The 26584-nt window shown below is 39.1% G+C and overlaps 1 protein-coding gene across 2 annotated transcripts in view; it reads right to left on the bottom strand.

Annotated features, from left to right (window-relative positions):
• Positions 1-26584, bottom strand: part of rtn1b (reticulon 1b) — a 43496-nt gene that overhangs the window by 6674 nt on the left and 10238 nt on the right. Inside the window, exons 2-3 of one of the 2 annotated variants that reach the window (XM_026944474.3) lie at positions 15375-16124; positions 13634-14434 (exon numbers count right to left, since the gene is read on the bottom strand). In XM_026944474.3, coding sequence (XP_026800275.2) covers positions 13634-14434; positions 15375-16124 — 1551 coding nt within the window. Of the gene's footprint in view, positions 1-3916; positions 4123-13633; positions 14435-15374; positions 16125-26584 lie in introns of those variants that run through there. The other variant, XM_026944475.3, reaches the window with a different exon arrangement.

The following is a 26584-nucleotide window of genomic DNA, read 5'->3' as shown; positions in this document are numbered from 1 at the left end:
TCCCTAACCTCAACCTCAACCAACTTTTCATACGAATAGAGGCTCCAATTTACTAAAATCCCAAATAAAGAGTGTGTGTACGCCAGCAAAAATGTGCAGTATGAGAAAATCAGAGAGGGCAATCGGAGAGATATACTCAGAATTGAGTAAATGAGTTCAAGTTCAAAGTAGTGGGAGGAAACAAAGAGGTTTTTGCATGTGCTAAATGTTCTAGATAGCCTGGCAAGTTCAGAGCTCAGCAAGACTCTGAGATGAGAAAACTCAACTATAACACAGATTACAAGCAATGGGACACTTTGACTGCTGAAACTGTTGAAATACATTAGGAATGTGTGAATGTGTGTTTTGGAAAATGTGAAAAAAAAAAAAAAAAAAAAAATATATATATATATATATATATATATATATATATATATATATATTCTATTTACTTGCTGTTGGCATCAAAAGTGCGAACGTATGGTAAGTATCTAAATTGAAACCAAATTTACCACGATAATATTTTCATAATTTCGAGAAACTTTGTCAATACTTTCAGATACTGGGTCACAATATAATAATATTTTCTTTTCAGACGGCTGAAACAGGCAACAACAAATTTATTACCTGCACCTCGGTTGTACTATTTTGTACATGCAAATACCTTACTAGAAGTGAGTTTCACGCTTACTAAATTTCATTGCTGGTGCAAAATCAAGCTATTTGCATTGAGACTGCCCTCTGTTTTGCACTATTAGTCAGAAACATCTAACATACTGTTTCTGTTTCTAGAAGCCGACCAATCCAATGTGTCTGCCAGCAAAAAAGAAATATAAACCCTTTCAGCAAAGTACCAGATACCTCACCAGATGACTAATGTAATTACACACAACCGATTTGAATGACAACAGCCTTGGCAGGGAGACAGAAGTACTGAGAGGAAGAGTCAGCCAACAACACTGCTCAGCCGACGGTCCAGAGCAACATGCCACAAGCTGCAATATCAAATCTATGGACTAACCAAATCAAATAAATATAATGTTTCAGAGTAGTTCAAATCCATTTACAAGTGGGTATATGTAAACAGGACACACCACTCCTCTGCTGCAGGAAGAAATTCTTGTTCTGCGTTCTCCTTCAGTAGTAACACAAATGAATGCTTGCAATAAATTCACAATGTTTTATGAACCTCTGAACTGAAGGCACTGTGATTACATTTCATGCACATGGTAACTGCTGAATGGGCACAGCAGGATAAAGTACGAAGTCATTATGTGATCACCATTACCTTTTTGTGCAGAACGTGATCATCAGATGATGTAATCAGATGTTGTTATCTTTCAGTATCTTACATACTAACAAATAACATATATAATTTTCCAGACTTTTAAAAGGTCCTGATCCTGCAACTATATACCCTTTGAAGCAAGGTTGATAATTTCACCTGTAATTAAAGGCCCAGTTTAATCACTATTGCAGCCACACATGGGGTTTGAGCTTAGTGCCCTCTGTGGGACTGCAGACAGAGGGCCAGACAAATTTAAGACTACTACAGCATGCTAAAATGCAAAATTCTGTCTAATAAGAAAAAAAAACAACTGTTCCTTTGGCCACAGCCTGCAGCCAGACTGATGAGGACACACACTGCAGTGCTATGAATCAGCATGATATTTACTGAATGTATTATATAATAAGAATATAGTGAATTACTGCATTGCAAGGGTGCTAGGCAACACTCTTTTTGCATTTGTGCCTTGTGCCATGATATAATCTTTGGACTGAGCCTAAAACCTTTACTGATGATCATCACAAGAAATAACACTGATTTTGTGGTAAACATCTGCAGTGCTAAAATGGGAACCTTCTTAAAATAGTATAATCGCTGACCCATGAGCTCATTGGTGCTTAGCATAATGACTGTGGTGTTATAATAAATGTTGCCACTATAATGGTCTTTTTAAATTGTTATTAGTAGATAGTAGAGCTGGTGTGAGTGTTTCAGAATAAAACTACCAATCAGAGGGATCCTCTGTTTAAATTCTAGGTTACCTATTCCCGATGGAGATCTACATTTAACTAAATTGGGTGGATTTATCAAAGGCAGAGTGTGCTGCAACACACTGATGTGGAGGGCCTGATGCACTGGGCTCTGTCACTCTGCTGATGGTGGTGCTCTTCTTTTCTTTTTGGTCTCATCTAGCCTTAAGGCTGTCTTCTTCTGATTGAAACTTTCTGAAAGCTAAAAAAAAAACATGATGCTTTTCATAGAACTCGATACACTGATGGTTAGTGTGTAGCTTAGTATTTGAGTTATGTTAGTTTAGACTATATTCTGATAGACTATATAAGTCATATTGTTTCATAAGTCATGAACAGACACTTCCTCTTGTGCCAGCTAAAACCAGAATGGCCTGGTTTGTGACACAGCCAAGATGGCTCCTCACACCCCAGGTTTTTCTGGAAAGCCTTCCCGAAGGTAGAAAATGCTGATCTAAGAGCCAGCAGTACCTCACTGCTGAGGTTTGTCTTCCTGAAGCCCACAATCGATACAGAAAGGACAATGACATCATGCCACTATACAAGCCTACGACAGTGTATTTCCACACATGCAAAAATTATTACTCTTCTACAAGATAGTATCTATTTTTTTAGATTCCTGTTCACAGAGAATAAAAGTGAATCAACAAGGTCTCACTTAGCAAAAGCCTCCTGTAATAGCAGGCTTGTATGTGTTTTATACTTAAAAATGACCCTTCTCACTGAATAAAGACAGGAGATACAACCATACAAATATGAAGGCAGCTGGTAAAAGAGTGTCAGAGGTGAAACACTTATTGGGTTAATTAGTTTTGCAGTACTGATGATAAGTCTTTCACTCTTGTAAACATATATATGGAGGGGGAATACTAATGATGAAGAGAAGCTACTGGCAAAAGCCATAGCATTCATCTGTATTTCCTATTAAGTGATCAAAACTAGCCAAACAGGGCATTATTTAAAATCTATCTTTGGCAAAGCTGAAGTTTAAAGACTAATTTGGTATGATGCACATAAAACATCACCAATTACATACATTTTATTACATACTTTTAGATTTAGTTACATGGAGCTAACCTTTGTGGTACTGCAGAGGCCCACACTTCACATACACATAGTTGTCAGTGTATTGTCAATAAAGAACTAAAAGCCCACCTAGGCTCAAAAACTAGCCAGTTACTGCTACCACAGGCCCTCTTCCATAGAATATTCTAGGACACATCCACCAGCAGTTACATCCCTGCCTCAAAACAGGGAGAGTTTTCTACACATACATGCTTCTAAACATGTCTGGCACAGACCACAGACCACCAGCTGTCTATTACACAAAAGGATGGCAAATTTGCTGATGGCGACCTGGAGCTGTGTACAAATGGAGCTGGATTGCTATAGGTAGCCACACCCCAACCTCCCATAAGCATACAGTCGCCATTGGTGTTAAACGTTACAGACAGCCAGACACAAAGCAGGAGGAGCACAAACCCACACACACATTTATATAGCAGGATCATTATGTAGGGGAAAATTCATTCATTCTTATTGCTTTGTGTTGTGTGTGCTGAAAGGATGCACAGAAAAAGCGAGGATGATGTGAAGGGGGGGTTTGAGGAAGGGCGTGTCCGACTGTCTCAGACCCCCCCTTCGTTTGATGCTCATCATGGCGGCTGCCTTGACGCAGACAAGACACATAAACGAGGAGACGCAACAGACCATACCATATGCTCTAGTCTAAACCTGTCTATCTGCATAACCTCAAGCATCTTTCCATGCTGCAACCGCACTCGTCTCTCCTCTTTGTTTAATCAGCCAATCAAGATGTGCGTACGCATCCTCATCCTCTGTCTCTCTCTCTAGACACCCCAAACCATCTCACATACATGCACATGCACAGAAACAATACCCTGGCACTTCCAGTTGCTCCAGAATCCCTCCATCTTGGTGGAGTCTGCGGCTGCCGTGGTGCTGCTCTGCATGCTGAGGGGAAGGAGTGACGCTCGGCTACTGCTAACACGCTAAGCTGCTGTGCCTCTGCTCCTGCTCTGCTGCACAGCTCTCTCTCTCTCTCTTCTCTTTCTCTAGCTCTCTCTCTCTCTCACTTTCCCCACCCCACACCAGTGCATGAATGAGCCACAAGGGGAGGAGATAAAGAGCAAAGGGACGGGGACGGGAGGGGGTGGGGTGGTGAGGGGGGGTACTGGTGGCTTGTGTACATGCTGCCGACTAGTGGAGATGAGAAGGAGGATGCACAAACATAAGAGGAAGAAAAGAGATAATAAGAGTGTTTTGTAAAAGGACACAACATAACCAAAGCCAGTCTAACATTCGGCAGTAATCAACGCTTAATTAGGATTGATGTGGAAGATTCTGCAATAAAGGACAGAGCCATTTAATAAGGACAAGGACATTTAGAAAAAGTGCTTAATCAGTCTCATGTATACATTCTATCTGATTATGGCTCTAATCTATTTTATTTCTTTTAATTGCTACCAAGGATCCAAAACATTAAAAGGATTAGTACATGCATGTGTGAATGTGTAAGTGTAATGTGACATCAGACAGGATATGCTGAATGACTCAGCACTTTCTGTTAGCTTCCAGCTGTTGGCACAGAAGGACAACCATATAGCAAGACTGCACAACGTGATGTCATATTAACATCATATTGCTACACATTGTGATATGCCTGGAAATATCTTAAAACCAACCGGGGTGCCACAATTAAAGCTGTGCCTGCATTCATTTGCTCATAGTTTTGTTGGATCATAGCCATATCATGACTTGTTGAAATCTACCTGGTACCCTGAAGAGGTCAGAATGATGATGTCATGAACATGATGATTTCACATTATAATTAAAGGCAATGACCAAAATGAAGTCATATTACAGCTGCTAAGCAATTTGTCGTCTCAGGAAGACTGCTGAAAAGCTATTGCACTTACTGAAGCTAGTGTTATCTTAGCTGGTTCACTTAATATATAAAATGTCTTATTTTAAACAATTCTGTATAGAAGTGAATAACTGAAAACCTGATATCCAGTTTTTCATTTTCACACAGTGAGGTGGCAGACTGCAGTGGATCACTGGCTCTCTGCCTGTACACCTGTAACTGGAAATTTTTGAGCTATTGTACATTTTGAAAGCAGATCACTTTCAGACACTAAATTTGTGTTTAGTAGATTCACAAGTCACTATGATTACCAACTAATGATTTTCTATTTATCTTTGATAAAACCAGACCCATGTAAATAACAACTGTGCGCATTTTATGTAGACGAATAGGATATTAAGGGATAAAAAATTAATCTATTGTGTACTTGTGCTGTAATCATTCACAAAAACATAATGAAACTGTGTGCACTGATAACAATATTATCAGGACTCAAAAGCCTTGCCTAGTAAAGCCTAGCTGGGACTTCATGCTGCCAGAGCAAGAGGAATGATAGATGACTAACATATTCAAAAGACATTATAGAGGATGAATTTTCAAACTATTTATAACGCATCCTGACATTTAGTGCACATATCTATGTACACAGCAAATGATCTACTTCAATGACAATAATTTACACGTTCAAAAAGTGTGTAAGCAAAATGCATGCAAAAATAACCAAGATAACGATAACCAAGATTATCTTTGTTCAGAGATCAAATACCTGTCATGAAAAACAGTCCAGGTTTGTTCATGACAAGTGTGTGTTTGTATTCATTATTTTTATATGCTGAAGGCAACGAAGTCTTGACAACTTGGCTTATAGCCTTAGAAGTATTTTAAAGCCAGTGCTTCATTTGCTCCTTTGAAATATAAAAAAATAATTTCACAAACACACAATAGAGAGCTGCTGTTAAGGTTTGCAATAAGACATGATGAACTATTCTTCTTACTCTAAAAGTATTGAGTTAAGAAAAATTTAAAAAGAAGTTGATTTATTAGACAGAAACAAAAAGGAAAGACACAAAAAAGACAGCGATTTCAAAACAGTGAGACTGTTCCTGCACAGCAGTTCTATGGCTTTAACTGTTTATGCTCTGTTAATGATTCACTTCTTTCCCCCGAATAACAATTCTTACTGAGTCCAGTATGTTGCTGCTCTACTGTTAAACCCAATCCTCCATCTCACCTCCATCCATCTCTTTCTTAACCCTAATATTCACATCAATCTCTGTGAGGGAACAACATCATGTTAAGGTACATTTATTTTTACATTTACATTTATGACATTTTGCAGACGCCCTTATCCAAAGCGACTTAGAGAGGTGCTTTGAAGTCTATATCAATAAATACAGCCTGATACTGGTTCACTAGGTCACTAACTAATACTACTATCAGTCTAAAAAAATCTGTTGGGGAGAAGAATGTATTCGTTTGGCGTAATGTTAAATATGGGCTGGAACTCTGCAATCCGAGCGAAACGGTACTGCTTAAGCACTAAGCACTCTGCTGGCTGAAACTGGGAAATACAAGCATTGTCAGTGTCTTAGGCTTCTAGAGGCTTCTCGTGAGCAGGGCAGCATGTACAGTCCAGCTCCAGCCTGCTGCACCACACCCTGTATCTAGGACAATATACACTGATGCAAAGGACATAGCACAATCTGTTACTAGATAACTAGCCTCCTCTTTCCTATTACTACAAAATGTGTCCAGAAAAGGAAGATTACTGTGTCCTGCTGTAGACCAAATGACAAAATGTACATGAGCTCATGTGTGAATGTGTTATACGTAGGTGTGACAGCTAATGCAGTGGAAGCATGACTGATATTAGACCTTATAACATTGTCACTCATAAGAATTTGAGACTTATTGGACTTAGTTAAAGGAAAATTGGAATAAAATTAGCCTCAAGCTTCTCATCCATGACTATGCATTTTTGGAGTAAGTACTGCTACACTCTACAGCATCATTAAAAGGAAGCTGGCAAGCTAATGGAAAGCAATAAAACGACCTGCCCATGGCACTTCTTAAAGAGAAATTTCATGCAAAATCAATAAGGTAATATGAATCCTTAGTGCAAAATAATTTAGAGAATTTAAGTCAGTCAGGCTTACAGTAGCTGGAAAACATGGATTTTGCAGATTCATAGCACTTTTGTGTTAAAAATGACTTTGGCAGATTATATGACTTTGGCAGATGACTTGTGCTGATTAACAATAACATACTTCCTAATTATTCTCTATGGAAGGTAAGAGTTTTTCTCTTTAGGTCACTGATCATAGCTTTACACACAGGTCAGCTCTCTGAATGATAGCCTGCTTCCCGGAGCCCTCAGCAAAGTCAGCTCTCTCTGTAGTCAGCACTAGCCAGATGCACTGAACTCCAAAAGTTATAAATATCAATAAATTGAACACCAGGGATGGACAATTCACTAGCCCTGACATCTGGGACAAGCAAATTATGTGCCCAGGCTATCAGTTTTTTTATTTATGATTGCTTGGCAGATGAATAGGTTCAGTAGCCTGCGAAAACAAGAAACTGTTCAAAATACATTACAGTGCAGTGCAAAATAGTTATATAACTCTATGGACAATTACCTTGCAAAGCAAAAACGAAGATGCTATACAGATCTCATCGAACAATGATGAGAGAACACCACAGGTCAAGGCTTGCAACCATTTTGTCCATGGTGCAAAAATTATATGTTATATCAAAGACATTATTAACAAAGGACAAGGACTCTGGCTACATTTGAAGACAACTTTACAAATAGGGAGTGTTGAGTAAACATAACCATGACCGTGGTGTAAACGTGACCATGTATGATAGAGCCGCAGGATATCGCTAATTTTAATATAAAAATGTTCCCTTTCAATTAGAAAATAGCTGTTTTTCATCTTTTTCAGCTGCAGCTACAATTCAGTTTGACTGGAATGACTAAACTACTGTTTATCTGGGCAATCTGATCCACTGATGTATTTATACTGCATGTAAACAGAGGACACAGGTTGTCTCAAAGCCCGCCGCCATTGGGACATGTTTAAAATATTTTGCATAACTTGGTAAGAGAATCTTGCAGAAAATTGGCTAGGCTCGCAATGCCAAATCAGTATCAGGTATTTGCCAATACTCAGTAAACTCACATCTATAAAGGAAAAAGTAGGATCAGTACTTCTCTATTAATTATATCTATAACAATTTCATTGCTATATTATTCATGTGGATAAAATATAAGTAGATCTGAGTTCACTCGTCTGATGAAAATGATTCATGTACACATTTTTAATTTTTAATTCAATTTTTTCCCAATTGAGCCCTAATCATTTCATAGCTGTCTCTTAGCAATGACACGATGACATGATCAATCACGACAGTAATTCCATTAACATAAAAAGTCCAATATTTAATAACTCAGTGTTTGTCTCTTTCTCAACTTTAAAAATAAGAAGCAATAACTCTCACCATCTCTCGTCTCTTACACTCAGTGGCTAAGAAACCTGAAAAATAAAATTCTCATCACACTAAATGTCACCATTTAGCACCCTCTCAGCTGTCTCACAGCCTCAGGCACTGACAGAGATATTACACCACTCTCAGCCAGTAACAGCAAATTATCCTAGTCTAAAATTAAACTGCTATAATCAATTGTCTGTCTCCTTTTGCCTGAATGTGTGCTTTCCACTTTTGTAGCTGTAGTGTGGATATGTAAACATGGGAGGGCAGCACCACTCATCGATGACACTGTAGAAATTAAGGAAGTAACACACTGAACCTGAGTCATACAGCGATGCTGTAAGTGTGCCACATCCTGCATATATAAACTCACAAATATAAAGTGTGAGTAAATATTTGCATACAAACCTGTTAATATTATGATATAATAATCTTTTCAAAGAAGAGCTGGGGTTATTGTTGTTTAAATAGTACAGTTTCTCAGTAAAGGCTTACTATTAATGGAGAAAGCACCACAGATTCTGGGACTCTGTTACAGCTTAGACACAAATTCCAGCACCTGTAAATATAAAGCAGAGACATGAAGGATGTTTTCTGGATGCTTCTTCGTGCACTGCAGTGTCTCCAGATCCTGCTCAGTGTGGCGCACACACCCCACTACTACACAAGGACAACCAGAGGTGACTGATTTGCGGTGAAAAATTGAGAGCTGGGTCATTTCAGTCTTCAGTATTCAGTGGTATTTGTGGTATTAGTAATCTTTTTGTTATTGCAGAGCTTTATTTTTCAGCTTATTTCCCAGCTTCACCATCCTTAAGCACTCTACTATTACATACTTTTATTTCAGTGAAAGCACTCCAGAGAATCATCAAACCTTCCAGCAAAATATTTAAGTATTATTTTTAGCAGGAAGTCATCAAAAATGCATGTGAAGATTACTCAAGTATTCAGAAATACTGGTTTACTGTCATGACATTGCAAAAAAAAAAAAGTAGAAATTATGCATAAATACTTATCTAACGTTATGTATGTACATAATTAACTAGTTATATGTACATAGTAAACTAAAACGAACATAATTTTAGTTAACTAAGCATTGTTTTACTGTATACACAGGCAAAATGTTGAGCTGCTCTTACACAATAGTACAGGCTGAATGCCTTCTAGAAATTTGGCCCCCATGTGTCTAAATATGTGTTTGTAAGAGTATAAAGTGGTACAGAGGTCATGTGTTATGTAAAGCACGGTGTCCTCTCTCTAGTTTTGTCTTCCCTTGCTCATCCTACGCCTCACTGTCCTATAAACAGGATGATCCAGTATCCACGATTTGCCCTTCTCATGCTTCAGTACTCTGGGAGCAGAGAGAAAATGGTCCAGAAAGTGACTGCACAATATCTTCTCCTACATAAAGTAGCACAAGAAATGACTCTGCAGTCAGAGATATAATCAATACTTTAAGTCTATATCCGCTGATACGAACAGCATTTTAGATTTGCTACATTTTGTTGCATAAATATGTACCTGTCTAAAAATGCCTCAAGTTTAATTAGTGAAAATACATTTCCTAATCTGGAACATCTGGTTGCAATAGACAGGCATCATATATGGGGTGAATTCTCCCATCTTCTGCCCAGTGTTGTGGGATTGTCTTTAAATTAAATTTAAATCTTTAAATTCATGATGGTCTAATGCAATACTGGTTAGATTCCATCGAATTACTTAAGACTTTAGTCTTAAGTCGGAAATATATTCTTGATATTCTTGATTCTAGTTCCACATAGTCATATAGATTTTTTATGTTTTTAAATACTGAAATACTTCAGTGAATGTTGCTAGAAAATACCTAGGCATTAGCACAGTCAGCAGATGGTTTAGCTCCAAATACTTTATCCAAAATAACTGGATTATTATTTCTCTCTCAGAAAAGCAAGCCATTATACGCTAGTAAAAGAGTTGCTGGTGAGGGGCTTCTGCTTCTTTTTCATTCTGGACAGCCAGTGTGGTTTCCTTCAGAACTACTGGTCATTTCCTTGCTGAGTATTAATAGCAAGGTGGTCATCTTGTGAACATGACCATGACCTCACATGTTCAGTCTGTCTTTCCCATTCTTATCTTGTTGATTTATTGGGGAAGTGAATTCAAAACACTGAGTATAACTGCTCTAATATTTTAAGTTTCACTAATGTTATTTGGTGCATATTTTAACAATAACGAATGTGTAATAAGGTGCACCATACGTGAATGCATTTTTAATATTTGACTTATTATTAATTTTGCCATGACTGACTGTGTTTCTGAACAACAAGTGGCATATGGTTTAATCTGGCATACAGAAGCATGGATACTGCAGACTCAGAGTAATTAATATTAAAATCTTAGAACGTCCATAAACTTACAGCTTGAATTGTTGAAACTTTGTCAACCTTCCCAACTATTCTTGGTAGGGCAGGATGGCACGTTTGTTCTGCCAAGCCCCGATGGATTTGTATGATGGACATGATCAATGTCCATCTTGTTTGGACTTGAAGATATGCGACAGGCACTTACAGAGCCCTGCCCTAACTGCAGCATAATGCCATTAGTGATGCACAAAGCGCACCTCATAGGCTATGAAAATACTGCAGTCTATTCATCACCGTCCTCTGGTGGTCTACAGACATAATAAAGAGTAAAACAAACAGCAACAGTGGCTGCAGAGCCCATTAGGAAAAAAAAGTAAACTCCTTCACTGTTGCAGTGGCAGGAACAAACGCAGACAGAAGACTTTACTGCTTAGCCATCCCATGAAAGAGAAGAGAGTGCCGTTACTGCACTGAAATGCAGATTAGAGGAGCTGGCAGTGGAAATGGGGCAAATGCAAGAGCTGTTAGGGGGCAGAGTACAGTGCTCAAAACAGCCTAGTACAGCCACCTCATATGCAGAGGTCAGATCCTGATGTGCAATCTCTGCAACTCTGGTGTGCAATCTCTGCAACTCTTTCTGTGATCTTGAGGCCCACTTTGGCAGAGAATGCTGGTAGCACAACACTGATACAGACTGAAGATGGGTGTATAAAGCAGGAGCACAGCACAGCAGTGGCACTGAATTAGCTACAGGCTGGTATTAAGGCTGCCTTGGCAAAAGTAAAGTTGAATACAATATGACATTTTTCTTTATGGCACTATGGCGTGGTCTATCTGTACATGCAAGTGGCTGGGCTATTTCACAATATGCTGATTTCTACTATGGGCCCTAATATGCATTTAAGAGTGCACGAAAGATGTTAATAAAAGAGAAGGCAATCAGTGCTTCCAGTAGTAAGAGTAGATATTTTCTGATTCCAAATAAAGTCGTGAGAATTTGCCCCATTTTAGTTCTGAGAGACTTCTTATAACAACCGCCTTTCATGACAGAGCTCCTAATCTCAAACGTAAGCTCTAGGACTGAAAGTCAATTACATAGACTATGCAAAATTCAAAAGACAGAACTGTCTCGATCATAGAGGTAGTCAGAAAATTATAAGTAACCATACCCCACCGTTATCTAGACTTTCTACATCAAGGATGTACAACCTCCTGTCTCTTGTTCTACTTATCAGGCTGATACAGTCTGACAGAAGATGCACTGTTGTGCAGCAAGCCCATACCAAAGGATAGGGGAGAAACAGAGGCTTTGGGCCAGGATGCAGTGGTGCCTGATTGACCTAATTGATGACCCTCCCAGTGCCATTACTGTTATGGATGACAATGCACCACATTCTAGCCAAACAGACCATGTTTCTGCCTTTGGTTGACATTATTGATGGGCCCTGTATTCCAAATACCCATCCGACCAGACCTTTCCTACATGAACAGGTCAATGTGGCACAATATACCATACATCATAAAAAAATTATGGTATGGCCCCTGGGAAAACAGTTTTTTCATAGTGTGAAACTATAGGCATAAACCCCTTATCCTGCACCAAAAATGGGACGTTAGAGATTTTGCTAAGTCGACTAGAAGCGTCTCTTTTTGGGTCTAACCTAAAATCGTATGTAGCAGCATTGGCTGCATACAGGAGACAGAGGAGCTTACTGGGAATGCATAAATTCATCAAACCTTTTAACCCTTAAACCTAGTTAAAGGTGATGAATGTCTCTGTCCCTCATGCAAAACAGCGATTCGACAGTGGGAGCTGGAATTGCTACTAAGAAGCTTATATAGACTTAAAGATATACTTAAAGATACAGATATAGACTTGAAGTGGCTTTCACTTTTTTCACTTTTCATTGGCTATCACTTCTGCCATACATGTAGGCAAACTGAATGCATTATCAATACAGAAAGTGTCTGCATTGGGGATCAGAGTTCAAACAAAACCAGCATTCTTATCAAAGATGTTGATGCTGCAATATAACAAAAAAACCCTATCCACCTATCTGTGCTTAGAGGTGAAAATGTACCCAGACCAGCCTTGTATCCAGTAAGTATTCTCAAAGTAGAAATTACTGCCAGCTGGTTGATCACTGACCAACTATTTGTTTACTTTAGGGAACACCAGTCAGCCCATTTGGTAAAGAAAGTTATTGGGCAAGCAGTCCGAAGGTAACCACCCAGATGGTCCTCCCCTCAGTTGTAGAACCACAGTTACATACGTAAACTTTACATAACCTAACATTAGCTATTCTGAGGGTAGTTATATGTATTTGGATATGACACTCCTGGACAACACGTTTATGGACTACAATTAGTCACCATATCTGTCTCATATGTATATGAAACTAAGGCTAAGAAAATTATTTAAAATATACAGAAAATAATCAAAATATAGTGAATTCAGTAATTTATATACTGATATTTCTATCATTTCAAGCATGCCTTTTCATGACTATTTGACAATAACATGCCAAATTAGTTAAACAGGCCAAATATGTGTACTAAAGAAGGGTGTGGAGCATTCAGATGTTCCTTCCTGGTTTTGCTGCCAAATTCACTTCTTTCCACCCATATATTTATAGTAAGGAGTGGCCATTTTGCCACAGACATTCTAAGCTTATGTTTTAGGGCATTACAGAACTCACTGCACTAGATAAGTGCTAAAACAGTGATTAAGACTACAGAAAAGAAAGTCATTTGGTAAATTATAATAAATATATTCTTGCAAATATACCTATAATCTATCTAACAAATACTACGTTATTGTTTTGCTATTAATTTTGCATAAGCCAATCATATTCACTTCTTAAATTAAGAATTTGATTTCACAGTGCCTTACCCTTCTCTCTAGTTATTCCCTGGAAGATAGCAGGAGTTGTGGGGTGTCTTTCGGCGCTAGAATGTTTCCTCTCTGCTTGCCTTTCTTCAGCAGGCTGCTCCACCTTCAGTTCAGGCAGGACTGCACTGGGGGGTGAAGGTTTGCTGCTGGGCTTTGTCTTCTCGTCCTCTCCCTCACTTGCCACCTTCTCTTTAGGAGCATCAACAGAGACTGGAGCAGCAGGTGGAGGTGCAGGGCTCACAGGGGGAGCAGTGGTCACTGTAGCTGAGGTGGACGGAGGTTCAGCCGGTTGCAAGTTGACTTTGCTTACCTTGATGGATGAGTCCTGGGGAAATCTCTTAGGGCTCTCTTCTTCACAGGACTCCAGGGCCAACTCACTATCAAGCTCAGCCTCTCGCTCCTCACGCAGAATGCTGTACTGCATGGCTGCAGAAATGGGGGCAGAAGCAAGGCCAGGGGGAGGGTTAAAGGCAGGGACAGAGACAGAAACAGGAGCTTGAGTTGTGGCAGGAGCTGGTGGAGGGGTGCTGGGGCTCTTGCTGAAGGTCATGTAGGCAGAGCTGGGGGCCTGTGGGCTTGGCTCCTCAGACACAAGCTCAATCTCTGAATCACCTGAGTCTCCACTGCTGGCATCTGTAACCTTGGCATACAGGGGAAGAGTGGGGGTGCTCTTAAGCTCCAAGGAAGGACTCTGAGATTTGGGCGCAGTCTGAGAGAACATTAAGGAAGTTTCTGGAGCTTTCTCCTGGGTTTTCACATCAGTGGCCTGGATCATGGGATCGGATGGAGAGTCAGACTCTTCTATAGTGACAGAGGAAGAAAAGAATGGAAAGAGGTGAATGTTTGCTGCAGGTTCAGCACCTGCTTGGCTGTGGCCATCTGCTGTGTTAGGATGTCCCACTGAGAGGGCATGTGTGGAATCAGTTACTCAGAGGCACAGCGGCTCAGCTCAGACTTGCACAAACCACAGACTTTATTCAACATGCCACTATTGCCTCACCATAAATTATACACATATGTCTGTGCTGATTTCTGCTGTTAATATTATTGTTCGTGTCATTTTGGTTTTTGAGATTTTGTAGCATTGTATGTCTGTGTACATCAATGTCCAAGTAGAATCAGCACAAACACAATTTTAGCTGGCTTGCCTCTAATCTCTGCAACCTGACGTACAGTATATGGCATGGCACTGTCAACACAAATGTACATGTGAGCAAGCTGCTTCTGGCTACCACTTCTTATTAAAGTAGACTGTTAAGTGGACATTTGAAAAATCATATTTATAGCAAAATGGGGAAACCTGAGATGATCAGAGTTAAGATATATGTCTCCATCTGTCCTGGATAGTTGTCTGTTTTTCCCCACAATCTGACTTCTCAACTGTCCAATTAGTAAACTGACTGAACCAGACAACCAAAGTGCAGGGGAAAAAAATTACTGCATCTGAGGTGGGACTTTTCAGAATATGGATAGAAAAAAACCTCTTAATATAGTTCTTTGATTTTTATTGATAGATTGCTGACCAACATTGTAGGTCTATTCCTCTATCTCCCATACAGATGTCATGGGTGACGCCTGAATGAGTTAACAATAGAGAGTTGTTAGTCAGTCAGTGAGAAAACAAGACTCTTCTAGGCTGGCTTACCCAGCAGTCTGGCAAAAAGCCTGCGATGAGTCAAAGACATTTGACAAAGAACGTCCTGTATTGTGTTGTGTGCATTTATGTTATTTTATTGCTCACCTGTCAGTGGTGGAGTGGAAGATCCTGGACTCTCATCCTCTGGCTCAGACAGTGTGACAGTGGGCACGCCCTGCAGCCCCAGGCTCAGGATGCTCTCTTTCTCAGAAACAGGGACAGGAGAGGCACGCTGGATGGCCACAGGAGAGACTGACAAGGGTGGCGTCTCTGTCAAGGTGATCTTGACTGGACTGGCACTGCCCTCAGCAACTGGTGAGCGGTCAGGCTGGTAGTCAGAGAGCTCATCATCTGATGGTTCTTCTACATAGGGGAAAGTGTGTGAGTCAAGCGCAGCTGCAGAGGGGCCCAGTGTCTCCACTTCCACAGGTGAAGGACTCTTCTCCAAGTAATGCCCTCCCCTCAGGCTGGATAGAGGAGCAGATTCTGAAGCGGCACTGATCCCCCAATCCTCCAAGGACTGCGGCTGGCTGTGGGGATCCTCTCTGCTTCTGATATCCATGTAGTTGTAGGTGGAATCGGGGGTCTTGTCTGAGTCACGCAGCTTGTGGGAGCTGTAGCCAAGCTCAGCACTCGGGGTCATCTCGATACCTGAGTCTGAGCTGAACATGGCAGACTGGCAATCCAGGCCTGAGATGAGGTCATCAATTCCTGCCTGCTGCTTCTGCTCCCCTCCACTGACATCACCCGAGAAGTAGGAGGTGTCCATCTGAGAGGAGTAGCCAGACAGGAGGGATGTGTAAGGGTCACCCATATCAATGATGGACTTCTTCAGGAGATCTGCATCTGATTTATCTGTGGGAGAGAGAAAACAGAGGGACAACAGAAAAGGGCAAAGTGAGCAAACCTGAAAACCATGGATATTTACTCAACAATGACAACAATATCAGTACTTATGCACAATAACAGGCTACATTTTTTCTTTAAATAAAATGCATTTTTCTGAGCTGTGTAATTATATCTCTGTAGATTCAATATATTTCAACACATAAAATATAAAAAAGACCTAAAAATCATAAATTGCATAGAATGTGAGATTAAAACAAAGCACTATATACAACATAATGAAATAAGCCAGAGAAATAAATCTGGCTACAATATAGTTTCTATATCATACAGAAACACTTTGACTTTGATTCTTTGGGCAGGTAATGTGTATCTGCAGCATACCATCCACAGGCTAATCTGGCCTCTGCCTGTTACTGTATACAGACTACACATCTGTCATCTGAAAATGTCCTTGAGAATGTTAGTGACTTTGTCCTCTACATCTATGAGAAAGAAAGACAGACGGTGTGTGTATGAGTGTATGGGCGTGCGTGCGAGTGTGTTTGTGCCTCTAGGTTTAAGTGTACACCCAGAGTGCTTGTCTGGGGTGTGGCGGTGACAGATCTTGCCTGTAGTCTGTGATGGCACCATCACTCTCCTCCCTCTATCCCTCCCCCTCTACCTATTCCCGTTCTACCTCCTCCTTCTCGCTCTCTTTCAATCGATGTCACTGTTTTTGGCAGATGTATATTTTCCATGCTCATGTCTGTCTGTGGGTCAACTGCAACGAGGAATGTTACACAAGGAATGGGGAAGTGCTTCATCAGAGTGCTTTGTCCACACGCACAGACACACACGTACACACACACACAGACTCTGAGAGGCTGATTATTTACGATAAATATTTCCATCCTCTTAATTACAGTCTTAGCACATCTATTGAGACATCAGTTAATTTCTCTACACATGTGTAATATAAGAAATATGAAGATCCAAAGTGGTAATTACTGGCAAGGGATTATAGAAATTCACTTCGCAGCAGTAAAGGAGTCCTTTTGAATACACGCGTGTTCAAACTGATAGCAGTCTAAGTGCAATCTTTTTTGAGAATCCATAAATGTCAGTTATAATGTGGCATATTGGCACTGCATCTGTTTCATATAACAAGTAAACGGTGAGAAGTGAGTTTAAATGTAGCCTATATAACAGTACAGGTAGCAAGTGTAGTGGAGGTGTTCTAGTCGAGGTGTAGGTGGCATAAATAGCCCTGCTGTGGTACAGAAAATGAGCTGTGTTGCTTAGCCTTACTGGATATTTCTGAAGCTCAGAAACAGGTGAGTATTTACAACCACATTTGATCTGTCTGTACGCCCAGCTATTAGGAAGCATCGCCGGATGCTTTTTTTTTCTTTTGTCAAGTGTGCTACTAACCCTTACTCTCCTCCAGCAGAAAGCCTGCTCATCCAGCTCTACACTGTCCTACATACATGGGGTTAAGGAGCACCACTGGGATGCTATTTTTAGCCCACAGTATCTGAAAAGTACAAGGATCCACGTGAAGAGAAGTCAAGAAGGCCACTGGTAACAACACCCCTGCTGTTATTGGGCCTCCACTGCTTGGAGGAGATGACGTTACAGAAGAAGAACATCTCTCACAGTGATGTCATGGACAATTCAAGCCAGTGAGTGGCAGAATTGCATCGCTTTCCACCAATGCACTATTTCAACACTAAATATATCTGTATCAGAGCGTTATTAGCCCAAAATGGTGGACAGGTCATCAAAATGGATTTGATCTCCTTATCCATTTATCAGTGTTTTAATTTTATATATATGCTTGTGATTCTGACCTACTAGAGTTGCAAATGTATGATGCTTTTTCAGTACTATGTGGTAAATTATTTGATTCTAAGACCTTTGATGCCTTTAATGCTGTATTTATATGACAACAAGCTGACCCGTAGCTCACTGGTCTTCATGATGCTGTTTGTATTGGTATTTTTTTTTTAATTTAGGGCCTCCCAGGAGGAGGTGTAATTATGTGACATTTTAGTTGCACATAGGTGAACTCCATTCAATTAATTAGGGCAAATAATGACCAGGTCTCACTAAATCAAGCCATATAATCCCAATTCCATTTCAGTTCCAGGCTATAAGACAACAAAATATGGAAAAGTTCAAAGGAGGTGAATACTTATGTAAGGCACTGTATTTAAAGTGCTTTTCAGAATTATGAAAGTTACCGAATTCAGATGAGTGTTTCAGTGAGATACATTTTCCAGATAAAGAAAAAGACAGATGGCTAAAAGGTCTTGAGAGTGAGTATGAAAACCTGACTGTTAGGAGAAAAACAGATGAACACAAGAATGCGACACAGGAGGCTACCCGCTCCGGCTGAGAGTAGTTGTGTGTGTGAATGCTATAATATACGTCACCACACACTCTCAAGCCCACACTCCACCCTCAACATCAGGCATGCTGTGGAGGAACTCATGACTCATCCACATCATTAAGAGCAGAGACAGAAAGAGGAGGTGAGACAGCGGTGATATACATAATGATCTCAATGTTAGAAAAGACAATTGAGGCAAATATATCTGTGCACATCAGTAATGAAGGTTATCTAATGTCTGGCTGTAACATCCACCGTGAAACCCTGTTCGGTCCTGAGCTCGGGTTACTGTGTGTGCAGAGGTTCACATGTTCTCTCTGTGTTTGCGTGGCTTTTCTCTGGGTTCTCTGGTTTCCTCCCACTGCAGGTAGGCAGACTGGCTACAATAAGTTGCCCCTCGGTGTGAATGAGTGTGTAAATGTGTGGGTGAACAGCATCCTGCCATTGGCCTCCCATCCAGGGTGAATTCTCCTGCCTTGTGCCCAGCGTACTGGGATTGGATCTGGATCCACCCTGACACTGACAATGATAAAGCCATGACTGAAGATGGACGAATGAATAATGATTTGAAACAAAACAGATCACATTGCTATCTTCTTTGATATTATGCTTGATATTAAAATTCCAATAACGGAAGACGAAATTCTGAGTGAAGGGATGCAAATGCTTTGCATAACTTTGATGTGTAAATTTCTTTTGATGGTTTTTCACATCAAAGGATTAAAATAAGGTGTTCAGGAGTATATGGAAAATGAAATGGAAGTGGAGAAAACTCAATTTTCTCCTCAGTCTCTGCCTTTCCAGCCACCAAGACGTCTGCGGTAACATAAATTTGATATCTCATTAGTTGCGATTTCATTCATTAAAAGAACATAACTAACAGGTATTGGAAATACACTCCCAAATGGGGGAGATAAATCCATTGCAGTGGCACAGCCTGACCAGGTTATAGTGTTATACATTGTTGAAAATGGCTAGATCTAACACAACGAGTCCACTGTGATGTATTTCCTTGGTTGCATCATCATGACCTGGTGTTAATGACAATGTTATGACCTGGTGTTAATGACAGGTCAGGTGTCAAACCAGCTGACTCACGTGGTGTGTGTTGCCATCAGACCTTCAGACATACAACTGCAGGACACACACACATCAATAGTACAAAGACTCATACATGCTTGTCACACAGGATAAGGTGTATTTACACAATAGCAATTGTGTAAATAGCACAATTAAAAATATGTAATCAGATTGTGCATGGATAGAAGTATACATAACTAGAAAAAAAGAATGCTGAAGGAACATTTTTTTCTTCCTTTTTTTTGATGATTGTTAAACTATGTGAAGTTGCAGCAATACTGACAAAATAGGAAATATGTACCTAGTATGATTTCCTAAAATAAGTGGTGACAAAATCTCTCCTTATTAAAAAAATAATTTTTAAATATTATTTAATATTCCTACTCTGGTTTGAAACAGCAACAGGTTACAAAAGTTTCTGATATGCTTTAACTGACATTGGGGATCTACTTTATGAATAAAAACAAGTTGTGAGTTGGAGAGGAATGAAAGGCACAACTATATATGAAAAACATAAAAACATATAGCATTTTTTCAGATGCTATATTTATATATTTAAATATTTAGTATATTTAACTTGAGATGTGTTTAATTGACACTCTGAAAATAATAAGATATACAGTAGACCCTTTAAACACTGATTAATGGATTTCACCAAGTGACCTTAGGTTTCCTTTCTAAATGGTTCTTCTCAGTAGAGGAAAATGCATCATTACACACACTCCTTAAAGGTATACTCCAGCCTGAAAAATGCTAGAGTGTACCTTTAAGGAAGGCTGAGCTACTGGAGCTTCAGGCTTTAGCCACAGAGCTAACACTAATGCGCTTTGCGCCAGCTAATCACTCCTCCCCTAAAGCACCTAGAAAGGAATTATACTAAGAGGATCTATGAATTACATGAATGAAAATGCAAGATGTACAGCCTGCAAAATATAAAAAAAAAAATCAACATTGCCAGCAGGGCTTCACCATCTGTTCTGATGATTCAGTTTATTCTGTAGGTGGGCATCAGGAAGTGGGAACACACACAGCTTTGAGCTGAGGTGAAAGTGATGTAGGGAGAGCAAAAAGAGATTTCTGTGTGTAATTATAATAAAAGCAGAAAGGAGCATTGAATCCGGTTTTGGAAGGAGCAGTGATTCAGGCAAAGGTGCTACTAGCTAAAGGATAAGAAATAGCAGTAAGGGAACTGGAGAAACAGTTAATAAAGATTATCCATAACAGAGTTACTAGTTATAAACAGGGCTGGCAGAGCCAGGGGAAACAGAGGAAAGACAATACCCTTTCACAAGGATCCAAGGGAACAGCTGATGTGGCCTCTCAGTACAGTTTCCCATCAGGTTTAAGCGACTAATGCTTCTGAAGAGCTTTGCTATTGTAGGCCTCATAGCCATTCAGCACTGAAGTTATCCTGATTAGATTAGCTTCATACACTACCACATACCAAGAGTTGTCTATGCAGTAGCATGCTTCTGTTGTGCTGTGCATCAAAGGCAGAATAATGAAACTGGGACATTATGGGGAACACAACAGGAAAGGACCAGCCAGGGGCTTTAGGAGCATTCTGTCTTTTACAATTTACACCACCGTTATTAAGAATGCAATTTAAGGTCAGTTGTCTGATTGCATTGAGCTACCAATATTTCATGACAGTGGTTTAAAATCCCACTCCTGCAGACCCTTAATAGTTATCTGCTGAGCTAAATTAATGGCTTGTGAGCTGAAATTGTGAATCACTAAATTACGGACGTGCTATTTACAGTGGGCTAGGGTTTAAGTGCTGCTGTTGTGTGCTCTCTCTGATTTCAGGGTATGACAACCTCAATATGCTGATAAATACAAGTTAAAAATCACTAACAGTTTGGTCACACCTTTTCATCTATTCATTTATTCATTCATTCACCTTCAGTAACCATTTTATCCTGGAGAGAGTCACTGTGTAAGACTTATACTTAGTGTAAGGCAGGAATACACTCCATCGAATGCCAGTCCATCACCAGTGCCTTTTCATGTCATTTGAAATCATGTTCCAGTCACACCTTTTCTTAAATTAAGCAGAAATTTTTGGACCGAACTCCTGGCTGTGTAAAGGGACCACGGAGCAAGCGAAGGCTAACATGTAGAGATAACACAATACCACTTTTTACTTTTACAGATATCGATACCCATCCAATATTTTTATTTTTTTTAAAAACAACTAAGCTTTGAAATTAATTTTTACATCTGAAGCACTTAAAAAATACATGAAATATTACATAGCTAAAAACACAACTTATACAAAACCACACCTTTTTTAGTCAGTTAAACTGACAAAACTCACTTACACTGCAAATATTATAAATATAATTAATAATAAAACATAAATAAAAAAATACACATTTCTAGTTCCAAATAACAATAACTATTCCAAATCCAATTCCAGTCTTTTCCATTTGTTACAAGAGCAAATTAACGATCCTGGGTATCGGAGCAGTGCCATCTCTACTTAATTTTTGTTAATATCCCTTCCCACAGGAGCAACATAGCATAAGGGCTACTGTCCTCCATTGTATGTTACTGACGAGTATTCTGCTGGTTTTTACAGGAAAACAGAAAGACTAATCTTTACTAATCTGCATTAGTAATCCTCGCTTTTCATGTGTTTGAATATGCGTATGAGAAGGGGAATATACTATTAGAAGTCACAGAAATCATAGCTCTGTGACAGATAACTCTATAATTTCCGTTGGGAAGCCTCTGGTCTTTAGGTCCCAGCTAGCCATGTCTTTCATTAGTGTGTATGTGTGTATGTGTGTATGACTACAGCGAGCAGCGATGTGGAACAGACTGGGTGGGCCTGCATGACCCTGAAGCAGCAGTCCAGTGGAGATGACACTGAGCTTTATCCATATTGAAAACAAGCTATGGGCCTTTCCTCATCTTCACAAGGATAAAGATTCTCCATGTGTGGTTTGTACGCAGATGTAGGCAGAATGCAGACTATATAAAATACAAAACACATACTGTATATCATTTGGATTCTGCATGTGTTTTGTACACCCATGTATGCCTGCTCAGATAGGTCAAATGTCAATGCATTTTACACATTGGACAAGCAAAAGCTGGCAACCAATCCGGCAAGTGAGACAATGAGAGAGTCCAATATAAGATGATAATAAGAGGAAAAAGGAGGGATAGAAGTTTAGCTTTTTTTTTGCTGAACAGGTAAGGCATTTATTTGTTCAATAATTTGGTGGGAAGATAGTGAATAAACAGTCAATTTATTCTCATTTTGTCATTTGTATCATTTCCCAGTTCTGAAGTTGTTTCAGCCAAAGAGATTGTTTCATCTTCACTGATCTGTGTCTTTTAGTTTAAATATCCTGTTAAATATCCAGCTAGTGGCTAATAAGAGGAGTTTCACAGTCTGTACAGGACTCAGATAGGATTAACAATACACAGATCAGATCACAAAATACCCAGGGAACACAGATTGGATATATAAAAAAAAACCTCTCAGAAGCGACTAGACATGTTTTTTGTTCTCTCTACTGTATTTTAACTAAACAATTAGAAACAGCACACTAGCTTGCTACCATCAGCCTTAGAAATGCATTAAGCACCACTGAGAGTGATTCATGTGACCCAGAGATCTGGCACAAACAGTGTACTGTGATATTGTTGAGCAATCAGAGCTTTAGATACAGCCAGCTAACCTTAGAAAACTGGCTCGTTCTGTAGACCCTACGATTTTGTTTTTGATCTTGCAGATTGTGCACAGATACACTGTGGTACTGATGATCAGTTCACAATGCACAAACAGACTTACGCTGGATCACGCAGTGCCACACTGTCAGCTAACTGCTAATGCTGTCTAAAAGACGAGCTTTTGTTGAACGTGGGAGATTTTGCTCTTTCACTTGCCACTGTGACAGGAAATGGGACAGTCACACTGATGTGCACAATCATGTTTTTATTCTCATAACACTTCTGTAATATGGACGAAAAAACAATAACAGCAGCAGATAATTATATCCAGAGTTGGAAATACTAGGACTGCATCTCAAACCACATTTTCACTTGACTAGTATTAGTACAGTAGTCATACTGAGATACTTTTTCAATACAAAGTATGTTGGTGTCTTCTTCTGTTTAAGCATACTATGAAGTTTGCATTATGCAGTTTGAAACATAGCCTTAAATTCTTTCTGAATGCATAGTGACTTGGCACTATGAAATTAACTCTCACAGTGGAGAAGGGCACAACACTACCCACATTACATAACTCACGAGTCACTTGCAACAGCAGATTTCCACTGGAGAGGGTGAAATTTCCAAATCTTACATATAGCAGGTATAATTAAGGGATATTTGGTGTCTGTTTATAACAAATAAGGTATGTCTGGGAAAATCGGCTGCTAGTGGATAAGGCAGAAAAGCAGTTTATTACAATATATGTATAGCCATAATTTTCCCTTTAATCACTTAATCACCTGAGTCTATTCTTCAGCTGTTAATGTCATTCAGCTCATAGCATAGCCAATAAGAGAAGTCAAATTATGTTCAGACAGGGTTGAGATAGGTGTCAAAGTCAACTCTACTAATCCACTAATCTGTCTGCTTTGTACGTGAACAACTGGCTGACTAACACAAACTAGTAGCCAGCCTGATCCAATTCATCCAACTGATCTCTTTCCTGTTATCAGTATACACAGGTTAGTCCAGACCTTTCATAAAGCCTTTCTTAAATGAAAGTGTGTGGAATCTGTGAAACAAATACTACAACAACAAACAGGGGTGGAAAATACTTGAGCAATTGTACTTCATTACTATACTTAAGTATTATTTTGGGGTATTTATACAGAACTGTGCAAAAGTCTTAGGCACCCTATTTTTTTTTTGGTACAAATTTTGTTATAGATTTGTATTTTATGACTTTTACATTATTGATTCGGTACAAAAACATTTTAGATTTCCAAACATTATTTTCCAGCACAAAATTAAATGTTACAGAAAAATGTTTATAGTCAGTAAAGAAAGCAGCATATTACATAAGAGACACTTTTCAGATAAAAAGTTGTAATAATAAGAAGCAAGTGTGACAGTCCAAGTCTCCAGAAGAACTGTGGCTGGTTCTGCAAGATGCTCAGTAAAACTTGCAGCTCATTTCCTTATAAAACTGCACAAATTCTACCTGAAACTACTATTCTTTTTAAAGCGAAGGATCATCACACCAAATATTGACTTTGTTTCATTTATTACTGTTTACTGATCTTTATAGTATTTTTTAATGTAGAAACATTAAAATTTATTATTTTTGAAGGCATCTTTGCTCTATAGCATTTCTTTGCATGTGCCTAAGACTTTTGCACAGTACTGTACTTTACTTGAATGTTATTCGAAATTGAATACTTGTTCTCTTACATAATTACATTTCCAAGAAATAAAACTTACTCCTTACATTTTATTTAGACTTTAAAAGCAGCTGTTACAAATCTCAAAGGTCTTGTCTTCTCTTATAAAGCCTGTAACCGTATGCTGTAATATGCATCAATAAAACAGGCCTCTGCACATTTGCCTTTCAGTTTAAAGCATCCAAAAACTATCAAGAATCATGCCAAATCGTCATCTGCTGTGACTTTCTCATGCCATTCAATGTAGTTAATGCTACAGTAATCCGTGTGCATTTGAATATGGATAAGCCATCAGACTACAGTGCTGACCTTGAGGATGAGCGCTCCTGGAGTAATATGCTGGAGTAAGCAAAGACTCGTATAAAATGTGGCGTCTCCTTTGCCTTGCTAGAGGGCACGAACTCCAGTACAATTGTAAAAACATATTTACGTAAGTTTACATTAATTTTTTTGCTAATTTGCTAGCATTAACTTGCTACATTTAACTAAATTAGCCTGTTTTCTTTGCTAATGCTAGGTTAGACTAGCATCAATTCTAGTAGCTAGTATAAATTGGCTAAGCACCAATTCAGATTCTAGCTAATGGTAAATACTGTTTATTTACATAATATTTTACTTCTGATTGATTCATTAAAAACCATCTAGTGTTTGTCATGCATATTGTGCTCATAGGAAGGACAGCAATTTGGGTTTATACCAATAGTCACCTGTAGTGTCATTGCTTTAAAATGAAAATCATCTTCTAACAGTTTTAGATAAGTAATAAAAGCTACCATTCACATGAAAACATGGCATTACTTACTTCGATCAGTTAAAAACATATGTCCACTTTTAATCGAGTAAGATTATGGGATTATCTGTACTCTCACTTACGTACTATTTCTCAGCACTTTTTCCAGCCCTGACAGTGAAGCATAGAAATGTGTCAAAAATGAGACATAATAAATGTCAACAGTGTTTGGCTGAGGGAAATCGGAGCTAATCACGCACTGCAGATGAAATTGGTGAGATGGCTGTTTATTAGTGTAAGCACTGCACCGCTGGGCTAATAGTGATGTTCGGTAATCGAGGCCGCACAGCGTGTTTCTGTCTGAAAGGCTTTAATTTGTCATCCTATGTATAATTTGTGATGTTGGTTCTTTCCAGTCAAGTTAGTCTTTTTTGACTCACAGAGACTGTTCTGTTCTCCATGACTTGTGATTTTTTTTAAGGGGAAATGAAGCATAACTAACAAGACTAGCCTTAAACTTTAGAGGATTTATTATGCACATTATTGGAATTGGATTAGTCTTCTCTGCCTCATGGCTAAGAGGCCTGCTAGCTTTTAATGTATTCTGATGAAAATAATGTGTTTAAAGTGTTCGCTGCTGAAATGTGAGACCAGTTTGTGCTCGTGTATGTGCATCTCAACAGGGGTAGTCAGTCATGTAGCTTCCAGAAGACACAACTGTCCAGATATTTCATCATTATTTCACTTTTAAAGGAGACAAAGCAAGTTAAAGTACATATAACCAGGCCAAAATACTGGAATTCAAACGTTACTGTTAAAATATTTATATTTCTTTACAGGCTAAATCTGTTTTATATATTATTGTGCTTAATTGTCTGGTAAAAGAGTGAAA

The sequence above is a fragment of the Pangasianodon hypophthalmus genome, chromosome 19 (genome assembly GCF_027358585.1).
Source record: "Pangasianodon hypophthalmus isolate fPanHyp1 chromosome 19, fPanHyp1.pri, whole genome shotgun sequence".
Classification (NCBI taxonomy): Eukaryota; Metazoa; Chordata; class Actinopteri; order Siluriformes; family Pangasiidae; genus Pangasianodon; species Pangasianodon hypophthalmus.
This window is presented reverse-complemented; position numbering and strand designations above follow the sequence as displayed.